The 13,823-nt window shown below is 35.3% G+C and overlaps 1 protein-coding gene across 6 annotated transcripts in view; it reads right to left on the bottom strand.

The window, feature by feature from the left end:
• SCAF8 (SR-related CTD associated factor 8) overlaps positions 1-13,823 on the bottom strand; it is a 148,951-nt gene that overhangs the window by 116,588 nt on the left and 18,540 nt on the right. For 5 of the 6 annotated variants that reach the window (XR_010429194.1, XM_064649219.1, XM_064649218.1 and 2 more), the window contains exons 2-7: positions 12,566-12,649; positions 10,954-10,998; positions 8,472-8,633; positions 5,485-5,641; positions 4,191-4,321; positions 1,105-1,281 (exon numbers count right to left, since the gene is read on the bottom strand). Coding sequence is in view for 4 of the 6 variants with exons in the window: in XM_064649219.1 (XP_064505289.1) it covers positions 1,105-1,281; positions 4,191-4,321; positions 5,485-5,641; positions 8,472-8,633; positions 10,954-10,998; positions 12,566-12,649 (756 nt within the window). In the remaining 2 variants the exon portion in view is untranslated. Of the gene's footprint in view, positions 1-1,104; positions 1,282-1,460; positions 1,812-4,190; positions 4,322-5,484; positions 5,642-8,471; positions 8,634-10,953; positions 10,999-12,565; positions 12,650-13,823 lie in introns of those variants that run through there. The other variant, XM_064649221.1, reaches the window with a different exon arrangement.

Below are 13,823 nucleotides of genomic sequence, written 5' to 3'. Positions count from 1 at the left end.
TGTTATAGAGGATGAGTACAGGCCATTTTCTTCCTGACTTATTTTTACAGCTGCATTACTTTCATTAGCAATGAAACTCTTAAACATAAGATAAATTGTCCTAAATCTTTAAACTGAGTACTTGTCAGTCTGAGCGGCTAATTTCCTGAAAAGGAGACTATCTGAGTTAAGAAAAAAAAAGGTTCTTTGCTTTTCCAACTTCCTTATTTTTACCATTTATTCATTCCAGGACAATCCTACCAAGATTATCTGTAGGTTTATCTTGCAAACTGCTTCTTCCAAAATAATAGAACCAGGTTTATTTATTTATTAATCTTTGAGTAGAATTTCTTCCTTTTTTATTTTGCTGACTGTATTTGTAATTACTATGACTGCAATTGCCTGCATGGTTAATTGCTATGTGGCATTCAGTTATATTAGTTTTCTTAAATTCCAGCATCCTGTTTTTGCGGATTGGATGTAGTTTGTCTTGGGGTTTTGTTGTTGTTTTTGAGTTTTTTGCAACACAAAGTTTCTTTACCTACAGGCTTGCTTTGTTTGGGTTTGTTTTATGTTCTGACATCCTTTAAAAAGTGTCGCAAGACTAGTCTTAACTACAGTCATGGACTTATTTATTCACTTACATCACTTTGTGGCTAAGATAGAAGTTTTCTTGGCATTTAATTTACAATGTTAGAAAATTACAAATCCAATTACTTTACTCTTCTGAGAAAACAGTGTATATTAATTTCTGCATATTACCCTTTTATTACCTTGTAAGAAACAATTCTCACTGCTGTGTGACAAAGGCTGAGAAAAAGTATGTAACAACAGTTTAATTTTGCTAAATCAAATCCATTACCATATTCGATGACTCTTATGGGTCCCTTTCAACTCCAGATATTCTGTGAAGTGCATTTAGCCCTAAACTCATATAAAAATATTTTAATTTACACTACTCTGTATAGACATGTTTTGTATTTTTAAAATACTGTTTTATAACTTCATAGTATATAATGTATTTTTAAAATCCCCAAAGTCAAACAATAAAATCCAAAAGAACTTTTCACTTACGTATATTTTATTAATAAATACTTCTTGAAATTTCTACTATTCTACTTCTACCTTATTAAAAGAGACACTCTGATCCAGTGGATTAAGTGTGTTAGCAGCAGCAGCTGCAGCTGTAAGTTGTGCTGTGAGGGCCTGTAACTGGACGACAAGACCAGCATCCAGGGCTTGAAGTAGCGATGGCTGAGGTTTCTGCTGCTGTATCTGCAGTGTCTGTATCAACTGCTGAAGCTAAAAGAGAAAAGATAACAAACACACTGAACAAGATTTTTTTTTTAAGCAGAGAAAGAAACAATAGACTTTTCCCCTTCCAATTAGTAAAACAAACCTCAGGAATGCAGTAGCATCTAACCTATGGCCATTATTTAGTCTAATTTGTTTTCTTTTACAGCAAATTTTTTCCCACTTACTGGCTAATTTGTTTTCTGGGGTTGATAAGACATGCAGATGCGTCTTCCTCCTAACTTGCTCTGACAGGTTGCATGATGACCAGTCACCACTCAGGATTTCCTGCTTTCTAGGGTTCCCCCTCTTCTGTTTCTCCAGTTTGATTCCTTCTGACCTGAAAAATATCTGTTAGCCTACTCCAGCTTCCTAAGGGCCCACCTATATTAGGAAACTCTGTACGTTGTAACGACATTTGTATAGAAAAAATAACTGCACTGTGCCAAGCTCCACTTTAAGCTGATGTAACCTGCCTACAGGAAGAACTTGCACTGGTATCTCTGGATTAGTCACAAGTGAAATCTCATGCTGAAACTCAGATCTGGGCTCATAGGATGCAATTTCCTTGCTATGTTAACAAAACATAAAAAGCAAATGTACAATCCAATTACCTGGTGTATCTTCATTTTCTTACTACAAATTCCTATCTGTATCTAATCTTTTGGAGAAGCTATCCCAATGAGGAAATAAAGGCTTTTTCATGTGCAGATCAATTTATCTGTTGAATAGGGATGCTTCCATAAAAATGTACACATTTACCTTAAGAAAAAAATACAAACTCTATGGAAAAAAGTTCTCCTAAAGCACTGTGGAACTACAGGAAGCAGTCCTTTGATGTTCCGTGCAGTAAATCCCTGAAGCCTTATCTTAAGTTATTTGTGGAAAAAAGGTTGAACAAATCCAGCTAGTTCAAACTATGCTGACATTAGTCCCTAATAACCCTTACATTCATATTGCAACTCCTTATAGGGTTCTCCACTGAACTCTTGCAGGGTTCAATCCCTCCCTTCTTACTAGGCCTCACTAGAAACTGCATAAACTGATTAGGTTGAACTTCTTTTCCATAATGCTTCAAAAATATGTGACCCTCTTTCAAGGTTGTTTTAGAGTTACCTTCTGATAACGTGAAGCAATTCTTCCTATTCTTTTAAAAACAGTTATACAGATCCCTTATACAGCAGAGCCTCTGAAAATGCTTCAATTGTTGTTCTACCTCAGCAAGAGCTTTCATTGATTACTGCAATAGGCAAAGCTGAAGAGTTCCCCCTCCCATCTTGGCTGATCCACAAGATGAGCAAATACAGCTGGTTCACCTTGTGCATTGCTCCAAGTACGAAGGAATCAAACTGAAGAAGGAGAAATGGAAGCCCTAGAGTGGAAAAATCCTGGGTGGTCACCATTCTTGCTGTTTTCACATTCTCGTTGGTCACATCTTTCTTAGTCTGCCCTCTCCTATGTCTAGACTCTCAATTTACCTGCATGCATCCTCACCCATAAAACACAATAGTAAGATTAAATGAAAGTCTTTGAAGCTGGGGAGCAGGGGGAGGCTGTGGCAGACAGAGTGTCTTAGAGAACAGGAAGAAAAGAGATGGTCAGGATGGAAGCAAATGTCATAGTTCCTCTACTAATCCTAGACTTCTTCATGTACATATTTATTGTGTACCCAGTCTGTCTCCACATTTCTGCTTAAGACCACTTTAAGATAAATATCCAAATGTCATTTCTTTGTGAACTGCTGTCTTTAAAACCCTAATTCCCTTCTCATCTTCATTTTTTTATCTTGCTTCATAGTCTTCTCTTTTTTATGAATATTCTCTAGGGTATAATCTTTAAAATTACTTTACTGACTTTCCAGGTATTTCCCATTCTCATTTCACATCCCTTCCTTGTTTACGAGCTATTCCACTATATTTCCTCCACATTTCACAGATTATCCCAAAAACTCATTTTGCTCTGCTTTTCAATGACTCATCAATTTCTTTCAGTGCAATCAGGTGAAAATACTCCCTCCACTTGACTTATGAACAACTGACTTATGAACAATTACAGACAACTCTGCTTAGCTGAATACTATAAAATATGTTCATTAAGTTGTTATTATCAGCACCAGTTCACTGGTGACTGCTTCTCCTTCGTATGCATGGGATTTTTGTTTGGTAACCCAGCAGGTAAAACAACCCATTGCTCAGTCCACATAAAAATCATAATGGTCAAGTTATGTGAGTACCATAGCTCTAGCATAGACTGAAAAATTATGGTCTACATTTTTACAGAAAGTCAATTGTGTGTGCTAAACTTATATAACTGTGGGTTAAGAGGACAAGCAGTCCTTGTGATGCTGGACATCAAGACAATTTTTTGGAGTTCAGCATTTAAAAACTGAGAAACACAGTAAATTCCAAGACCTTATCTTTGAATGCTGCAAAACAAAAACTGTTTTGCAGTTAAAAAAATGTTTAGCTGATAGAAAGACAAAAAATGAATCAACAAAGCATACATTTCCTGAATGAATTAATTTCCATTATATAATTTTGTACGTTTAGCTCTTCTTGGAGCATTCAGCATTTAACTTACATTCCATTTTATACCTATATCCATGAAATCTTAATGTTGCTCTTGATTTAGCCATCTGCAATACTATATAGACAAGTGTGTATTACAGACCATCTTAGCAAAAGTCATCTTCTGTGATACTTTTAAGGAATAAACAGGGTTGGTTACCAAAGGTAACAAAAAGTTTTAGTTGACCAGGAACTTTTTTGTGATGAACAACCTCACGGTATAGTTCATATGAATACTGGACACAAAACTAAGAGATACTCCTGAAAGCATTTCAGGAGTGTACTTTAAGTGTACTTTAAAGACACAAGTTATCACAGAGTCTATAGTGTAACTGTCTACAAAACAGTTACCTGTTGGCCTTGAGGACTCTGTAAAATTTGTGCAACTGCGGCAAGGGTATCTGTGTTAGCAATCTGAGATACCCAAGGATCAGGTAAACTCTGCGCCACGTTGGCTGGAGTAACCGGAGTCACAGGTGTTCCTAAAAAAAAAGAAAATCCAGTATGTCAAAATATTTTTACATACAGACTTAAAAATAGTGTTAGAGAAGAAAAACATCAATTGAAACTATTTTTCTCACATACATATAGAGCTCACGAAAATAACTCACATCAACATTCCTCGAGTAGCAGAATTAGTCTGTGTTAGTGTAGTTCACAGCTCTTTCCACTACTGACCTATTGGGACTACTAACAAAAACACCGATGAAGGCCAAGTAAAAATGTTTCACACACTATTCCAGAATGTTTAGTGGAAATTTTATATACCAAAAGGTAATTGTTAGCAACCTACTTGTCTGCTAGTCCGAATCTTACTGGAATCACACTTTAACCACAGGGGGAGCCTTAAGGATTCTACTAAGAATTTCAACCTGCAACAGCTGGATAGATTCATGAGGATTGCTCATTTTATTCTTTTTTCTCAAGAGAAACACTGAGACAAAATCAGCAATCTGATAATTAGTTTCATGCCATAATGCAGAAGAATCCTCCATCCCTGCAAATACTTTTGCGCTTCTAGCTCAAAAGTAGAGATATGCTGATGAATGCTAAATATGACTAGATTACTGTTTTAAAAGTCAATTTGCATCAGAATTTAAGGAAACATTACAGTATTCCTACGATTTCAACAATTTAATGTAGTCAAACTAATCAAAATAAAAAATACTGAGCTAGAAGATGCAGCAAGGCAATCCAATAGTTGAAACTTTCACATATTTACTTTCCCCATGAAAACTAAGTTGGATTTGTCCACCTCACTGCTCTTCAGCATGGGATCAGCAAAAGGTGGGTTACAAAGCAGGTCAAGAGCAGGTGCCAAAACTCAATTCCTATATGGACAATTTCCCGTACATCCCAACCTTTAATGAAAAAATCTCCACAAAGTGAAAAAGTTGAAAATCCATTTCCCTGCCATCTACATACATAAGTAAGAAAGGTGCTTGGAGCACAAAATGATCCAAGTCTGCATTTATAATAATGTTTCCCCATTTCCCTGATGGTGGCTGTAGCAGACTTCTTTCTAGCATTCATTTGATTTATCTAAAGGAAATCAGTGAGATAATTCAGCACATTAACAGTCAACATACCAAAGCTGACAGAAGTGTTTGGATTCAAAGTATGACTTCAATCTGTTTTTGTTTACCTGGTGTATTGTTGCTCATAGCAGCTGTAGTGCTGGGCAAGACAGGGGTCACAACGGGAGGAGGAATTCCTGCTGCCATATCCAAGAGAGGCTGAATAATTTCACTCTTGAACACATTATTCTTCTGCCATAAATTTAGCACTCTAACAATTTTACTCTAAAATGAAGAAAAGATAACAAGAGACCTGAATCATGTTTATCTTTTGTCTTGTTATAGATTCTGGAATTCTTAACTGGCAATGTCAGCCTGTCTAGATTGAAGCACCTTTAGGTTTGCAAACACTAAGAACTGTAAGAACACTTAGTCTGGGTCACACCAAAGATGTCTCAACTACGAACTGGAGGCTGACCCTAGGCAACTGTGAAGACCCAGTACACACATAGTGACAACATCCTCTCAACCGAAAATGAAATCTCTTAAACGAAAACAATGGTATCTGGCTCTTTTGTACCTTTACTCTTGTTAGTCGATATGGAAGGAAAATGATTTTAAGAAAGCATTTTAAAGCATTACAAATAATTAAAATAGTGAATTATTAGTCTCCTAAATTTTTATAGTTAACATATATGAATGCAATTCTGATCTACCTGTGAACCCAAATCATTTATATCCACTGAAAAATGGGCATATACTAGTACGATTGCTAAATATTTTTATTAGAAAAGCAGACTAATATTTTGCAAGGTCCCTTGATGAAGTGAGGAATTTAAAAGTTCAAACTGGAACACAATTTCTTGCCTGCTGAAAATACACAGTAGTAGTTAAAAATGTGGATCACGGGGAAGGAAAAAAATAAATCAAAATTAAGACTTCATACAATTCCGCTAGCTATAAGTCATTGTTCAGCTTGGATTTCTATTTCTTTCTATTATATAACAATAGATGCATTCTATTACATCATAAACAGATCACTGTTTTGATCTGCTTACAAACGTTCTCTTTTTTAAGTTTCACTCCTATCAAAGGCAAGATTTTGCTTTATTTTGAGGAGAAATAGTCAGTTGTATTATAAAGAGCAGGAAATTCTTCATAAGATCTGGTGTTTGCTGTCAGAAAGATAGTTTAATTACCTGAGTTCCATAAAACATGAACATAGAGTACTTAACCACAGTGTTTGAACCAAAGAAGAAAGTCTGTTTGCCCCAAACTCCAGGAGGATACCTAACTGTAATAGAGAAGTGCTGAATTTTCACTACATGGAAGATGTAACTTAGATTTCCCTTAAACAAATCTCTGAAGGCTTCCACTCAGTATTACCGTATGTGAGCCTTCCTTCTTTGAAAGTTTGTTTCATAAGCAGTCCTTGACAAGTCCATCAGGGGCTCTAACTTACATCTTCTATCCAGAACAGAAGTATAAAAATCTTTCTGTGCCTCCATATCTATCTCCCCCTTGCACTTTCTCTGGGCCAGACAAAGGAATCAGTGGGGTGGTTTTGTTGCTACTTTAAATGAAATATTACTGCACTTCTGCTTCATTTAAAAACAAATTCCACATTTGCTCATATAAAGAGAGCTGTTGTGTTTCTCCATTATGTCTTTTAATCAGATTAAACATCAAAATCACCAGATGTATATATATATATACACCAGGTATAAACGTCCATATAAACCAGGTATATATCTTGGTCTCTGACAGCACATTTTGCTGGGCAACATACAGGGTAACTGCTTTCTCAGGAGAAAGAACTTCCTGTAATACTGAATCCACATGTAGCACAGCAGCAAGACTTCAGATTGCAAAACACATTTTCCCTTAACTGAGGTGAAAAATATCCTAGAAATGAACTTGACAGGACTTTTGTGGACCGTAAACAGACCATGTTTTACTATCCCTCTTCACATGAAACACCTCTAATACAATACATTAATTGTCATGCATTGAAATATCACAGGATACGTGGTGCTATTTCTTACCCTACAATAAATTTACTATATATTTTTTAAAACCAGACACAGACTGAGTACTTGCGCCCACCCTTGTTCCAATCTCTCCTTCTTCAATAAGTCAGGCTATTTCTGTACTAGCATATCTCCCAAAGTAGCAAGCTAAATGATTATACAAAACACACTAATACTGTTCAAGAAAGACAACTAAATGAATAAAAATATGTTAACTGTCATGCCTATATATATATAAAACCATGAAATTGAAGCAGCATGAATTAATCACACAGATAACCTAAAACTAGACTAGGAAAATGCCATTCAACTTAAATAACCTTTTCAGTAACACCTCAGAACTCAGCTGCAGAAGACAGACATCCTTAGCAGAGCTTTATCAGTCAAGCAAAATTTGCAGATCCCAACACATTTTCCTGCAGAGGTCCTAACTACGCTAGAAAGGCAGGAATACTAAGACACCACAATGGCTGAATTTTCCTTAATCACCTTGCCCGGATACTTTGGGTTTTCAGATCTTTTTTTGAAAAATACAGCATGAATTCATGCAACTATTCAAAAAATAACCTTTCTCTTCCTGTAGCATCCTGCCTCACTTTCGACTTCACTTAATGACTCTATTACACAAATTTCTCTGAAGACAATGCCCTCAGCAGTCCCCATCTTTTTGCAGTTATTCAGTAAGAAGAAACACTAGCTAGTGTAAGATGAGTGACAAATATGAAGTAAGTTAAACTGCCTGCACTGTGCCACCCCTAGCCAATCTTTTAGAAACAGAGTTTGGTAGCTATCTTGACTACTGTGATCGGGAACAGCTGAATTATTGGGTCAAACTATTCAAGTTACACCTTATTTAGTTGTTGGTCAATCACAGAATCAAAGGACATCACCTTTCCAAAAGTCTAATTAATCTCACTGGACGTGTCTCCCCCAATTCCTACACTCAGATAAGCAAAATTAAGAAATACATTTACATGTGTATGTCTCTAATTAGGTCCCCTCCAGCAAGCGGAAAGTGAGATCAAAATCTTTATAGGTAACACACTAAAGATTGTTCTAATTAGAAAAATCTGTAAGTGGTTTACCTTGTCATCACCAGGACACCGGTACAAGTTCTGGAAAGTGCTGATGATGTTATTGCTGAATCTTGGAGCGAATACATCCTTTTCTTGTCCAAACTGATGCCGGGACTGTCTCACAATGGAGTCAATGACATACAGACCAGGTACCTTGTATTCTGGTTTGCACTACAAAGAATGATAATGTAAAATAAACATATATGAAAAATAACAGAATCCATTAATGGTAGAGAAAATATGAACAATCCTCTCTAATTTTTAAATGGGTCTAATTATTACTGAAATGTTCTCTACTTAATAAATTGTCCTGGAAAACAAAACTCTCAAAAATATCTAGTCTTTAATGTTCAAATTATCACATCAATATGCAGATATGTAAATGGTGTAAAATCAATTTCCTACCACTAAAAAATTTAACTTTTTAAAATCTAGCTATTAAAAAGTTGAACACACAAACCATACACCCTTTTTAAATATAACTCAATAGACGAGTGAGTTAAGTGTCACAAAATGAAGAAAGTCATGCGCATTATTTCAAATGAAATTTCAGTAACCTCATGAGATTAATTCTGAGGAAAGAAAATATTGGAGCTGTAAAGAATCAACAGTAAAATAATTGGCACTGACATCACTCTGGACAGGTCTATGGAAGATCTGAATGGATAATTCAGTCTTGTTGAGCTTTAACTTGAAGTGACCGCTTTCAAAAAAAATAATGCTATTATCTTCCAGACACACAATTTAAGTCCTTACATATCAAATCGGCTTTCATATGTTCATCTCTCATTCTACTTAAGTAAGAAGTTATTATTTAATGTTACTAGTAAGTTCCACGTTTCACTAAATTGTTCATAAAATACTGAAAAAACCCTCATCAAGACCACCAAAGAGAATCATCTAATCCAGAGTGATCATTAACAAGGTAATCAATAAGAACATATATTTATTTGCCTTCTCTAACCACCAATAAATAGTGCAGAACTCCCTCACTGAGTAGTACTGGACACTGAAGGGAAATGTGTAAAGATAACTCATACTCTTAGTAGCTCATGGAATGGTCACAAAAAACTAGTCCCATTCCTGACAAAGTGCCATTCTTTCATTCAGAGGATAAAACTTCCCTCATGCCTTTGAATATTGAATTGCCAATCAGAGCCACCACAGCTAAAAAGCAGTATCTGGAATTCAGACAATTCTGAACTAATTTTAGAATGTGAAACTGCAAAGTGCCCCTGATCAGAGATGGATAAGATGTATACCTGCTCTCCCCCTTATGTGTTCATCTGTAGCATTAAACAGGGATCAGAGGATATTGATCCCTTTTCTCAGAGGTGGAAGAAGTCAGAAGCAATGGCACAAAAGACAAGTGCTTGACAAAAAAGCAGCAGTGTTGGTATACTACTAGTCTTTACTATTGCCTTGAAACATACATATGACACCTTTTCCACATAGGACTGATGCACTAGTACCTAAGTAATTCACTCATGAATGGTTCTGAGACAGTTAAAAACACCAGGCTGAAGCAGAAACCTGTTTACACTGTCCAGCCACTGCCCAAGGGCACTGCAGAATTAACTGGGAACCAAGGAATAAAAGTTAATGAGGAAGACAGGTTATTGACACACAGTAATCAAGACTGCTTTATAAAAAGGATAACAGAAGGAAAATTGCATCCAACGTTGCAGCACTAACAGCCTAACTTCTCTAGTTTGTTTGTCAAAACAAAGAGGCAATTTGATAATAATTTACACCTATTTGCAAAAAGAGAACAAATTTAGTACCAAAATGACCAACTGAACAACCAGGTACAATGAAGACAAGCAGGGAAGGCTCACAAATTGGAATCCATGCATTTCCAACTGGAAACAAAATGCAGTTTTACCCAAGAATAATTAACTGCTGCAAGAAAAGAAAGTGCTATAAAATTCTCTGTTATTCAGAACCTTTACATTAATACTACCATCTTCCCAAAAAGTAATTCTAGTCTAGCCATATAAATATTTTTTATTTTAATTTACTAGCAGGAACCACCAACTGAAAGGCTACATCTTCTGCTATAAAAAAGGATGAGGGTAAACGGTCATCTTCCTTTCAGCTTTAAAATCAATGGAAAAACCTGGCAGAAAATCAAAAGCAACTGTCACCAGCCAAACCACTATCAATTGTTTTGCTGTTAGCTGTTCACGTGGGCTACACTGACAGACTCTTTTAACATTAAATGAATACATACAGTAGTCTTAAAACAGTACTCACAGTGATTCAGATCAAAGAACAAACTGAGAACAAAGTAATTGCCTTTCTGCATCGTGGGTTAGGATCAGTTGCTGATCACTAGCAGAACCTGAATGTGACTAAAACCAGAAATAAACCAGTATGTGCTAGAAATATTAATCCATATGGATATCTAAAACCCAACTGTGTCCAATACTTTCTAATCCAAAATGAGGACATTTTCTTTGTTAACACAAAACAGCCATGACTGACTCACCTTTTGAATGAATTTCTCAACACTCTGTACAACATGCTTGTAGAACTGAAAAATAAAACAGTACTTCAACAGAGGAGAAAATCTGAAGATGCATTACTTGTTATTTGAAGATGCAATTACTTGTTCAAGAATATTGATATCTTGATGGCAAAATCAGAAGAGGAAACTTTGGATTATTAAACAGCAATCCAATACCTACAGCTCAGTATGCAGTCTTCCTTAGAACAACATATAAAAGAGTTAATATCACTTTTTCTTGCCTTCTGAATATTTTTTACACTGGATTTTTTCAATGATATGCCTTTATTTAGTGAGAACTAGGAGAATAATATAATTGTTCCTTCAAAAACATATGGTTATTTCACTGTACATGACTGAAGATGTTAGCTTAATGTTACTAAACATATAATTTCTCTGCATTTCATTTAATTTCCAAATGTTCACTTTAATAACCTAAAAACAGGACTGTAGGAGGACTGTAACATATACTGAGTACTTTTTCTTTAAAGTTGGCTTGTGATTTGTGCAGGTTTTTTTAAAATCTCACATATAATCACAATGGCTCTGGATCATCTCAATAACTACTCTACACAATGAAACGTTGTTACTGAAATGGTAAGAGCGGAAACAGGATTTCCGAGTTGAGTTCATGGTAAAATATTTTGGTATAATTTAAATGCTTAATTAATAGAACCATCTACTATCATTTACTACTTGTTTATGTTCAGTACAAATTTTTAGCATTTTCATTATAATGCGACACACAGGCTTTAACTTACATAGACATATTTAAAAGAAACCCGTGAATTTCACTCTTCTGACATCAAATTGCTCTCTCCCAATTACACAAAACACCAATATGGATTTCATTATCTGAAAATTTATCTCCATTCTCAGCAAAGGAACGTAGATAGGAAGAGCAAAAGTTCAGTCTTTTTTCTTTTATATTAACCTCTTTTTCACTTCTCCAGCTTTCACAGAGTTTCCATTTGTTTTAACACTTAACACTAGTGGCATGTTTCTTTCCTTCATCATTTTTCAGTGACATTTTCTCCTGCTCCATTGCTGCTTGGCAATTACCTTTTGTGATGGGAATAATCTTTAATGAGTGTACTAATGCTAAAATTTAAAAACTATTTGTACCCAAGCAACAAGAAAACTGAAATCTATGAACAATATCCATGAAAAGATTATGCCAGGCATTTAGAAAAGATGAAGAGCTGTATTGATCCAAAGGCATGCATATATTACAGGGGGGCGGGAAGAGGAGAGGCAAGAGTGAATTGTAGTTTTCTATTTGTTCATCTGTTCCCAGGCATGTCAGTGTTTCCTTTTTAAACTGAGGAAAAAGCCCTGTCTTTCGGATCTGATAAAGAGTCAAGTTGGTATAATTCTTTCTCACATATGACAACCAGCAAATGAAAGTCACACCACAAATTAAGCCTTCTGTTGCACTCCTGAAAATCCCCTTGCTATCAAATTTGATCATAACTTGGAAATTGTACACACAACAAGGGTGGAGGGAAAGTTTAGAAGGAAATTCTTTACACTATTCAAAAGAAATTATTTGGACATATATGAGAAGCATAAAAGAGGTCAAAAGATTTCTTACCTTTATAGCCTTGATTGCTGCCTTGGTGATCTGTGTCATTTTAGCTTTAGAAATGGGTGGCTTATAATCATTTAGCGAGTACAACTGCCAACAAAAAAAAGAAAAAGAGTCACCATAAATACATTTTGAAGTTGTAAGTAGTATAATTATGCATTATTTTTCCACAAGAAAATATCATTTTTAAATTTAATTGGATTTTATTTATTACGCAAGAAAGGACATTTCCACTTAAGAAAGAATAAAAAAGCTCAATACAATAAAATATAAGATCCAAAAAGCCTAAAAGAGAGGAGGTTTTTCTTTGCAATGGTTCCTATATATACCTAGCTTTACTAGCACTAAACACTGCAGGCATTGCAGGATGAAGTTACAACACACAAAGAAGGTAGCTTTCTAGGGAGAAGACATTAATATACTTGAGTACCTTTATGGAAGCATAACAGAAGTTTAACTCAGTATATTCATCATCATATACCTGCTGAATCAAATCTTTTTATTTTCCATTAGGAAAAAAAAATCAAGCTCAGTAAGAATGAGAATGTAGCAATTTTGCCACTTCAAACAAATTGCAAAAAGTATAGACTTCATTCCCTGCATTAACTCAGAAAAGTAATGTATCAGAAATATTACAAACGCTTAAGCAAAAATCAAGCTGGGTTCTCAATTTTAAACACAGCTTCATGACTTCATTAATATCTAACCACCAAAATGACCACAGCGCACAGGTAGTGGAGTTCTGAAACACTGTTCTCCCTAGACTACTAACTCTGTTTTTACTAGTACATACATCTCCTAGCAGGAGCAATCCAGAATGACAGGTATTCATCAGAAATTTGCTACACAGTGAAACTTTACATGAACTAAATTCATAGCTAAGACTAATAGGTGGTAATTGGAAACAACTCGTTCCTGCACACTGAATCCGGACTCCCTCATCCAAGGCTATTTACTTGCTTTGAAAACCTCCGATTATTCACAATATATAATTTTGAACAAAATGCCACTCTTTTCTCCTTCAGCCCTAAGTGTTAGCAGAGAAAGGACTGGCTAGTATTTGCTACTTTCATACATAAAAAGACCAGACACAAAACACCAAAAGAGACTTAAGGATATTCTTGACTTACATTGTATTTTTGTTTACAACACACGTTTAGAAGCATGTTCAGAAGTTCGTTAGAACGTTTAGAAGTTCAAAAATAGAGTCATGATAATAGGAATGATCATCCATACAGAAATTTTTTATTTTCTTACTAAAATC

This window comes from Pseudopipra pipra, chromosome 3, assembly GCF_036250125.1.
Source record: "Pseudopipra pipra isolate bDixPip1 chromosome 3, bDixPip1.hap1, whole genome shotgun sequence".
In the NCBI taxonomy this organism is placed as follows: Eukaryota; Metazoa; Chordata; class Aves; order Passeriformes; family Pipridae; genus Pseudopipra; species Pseudopipra pipra.
The sequence above is the reverse complement of the archived record's forward strand: the minus strand, read 5'-3'. Positions and strand labels throughout refer to the sequence as shown.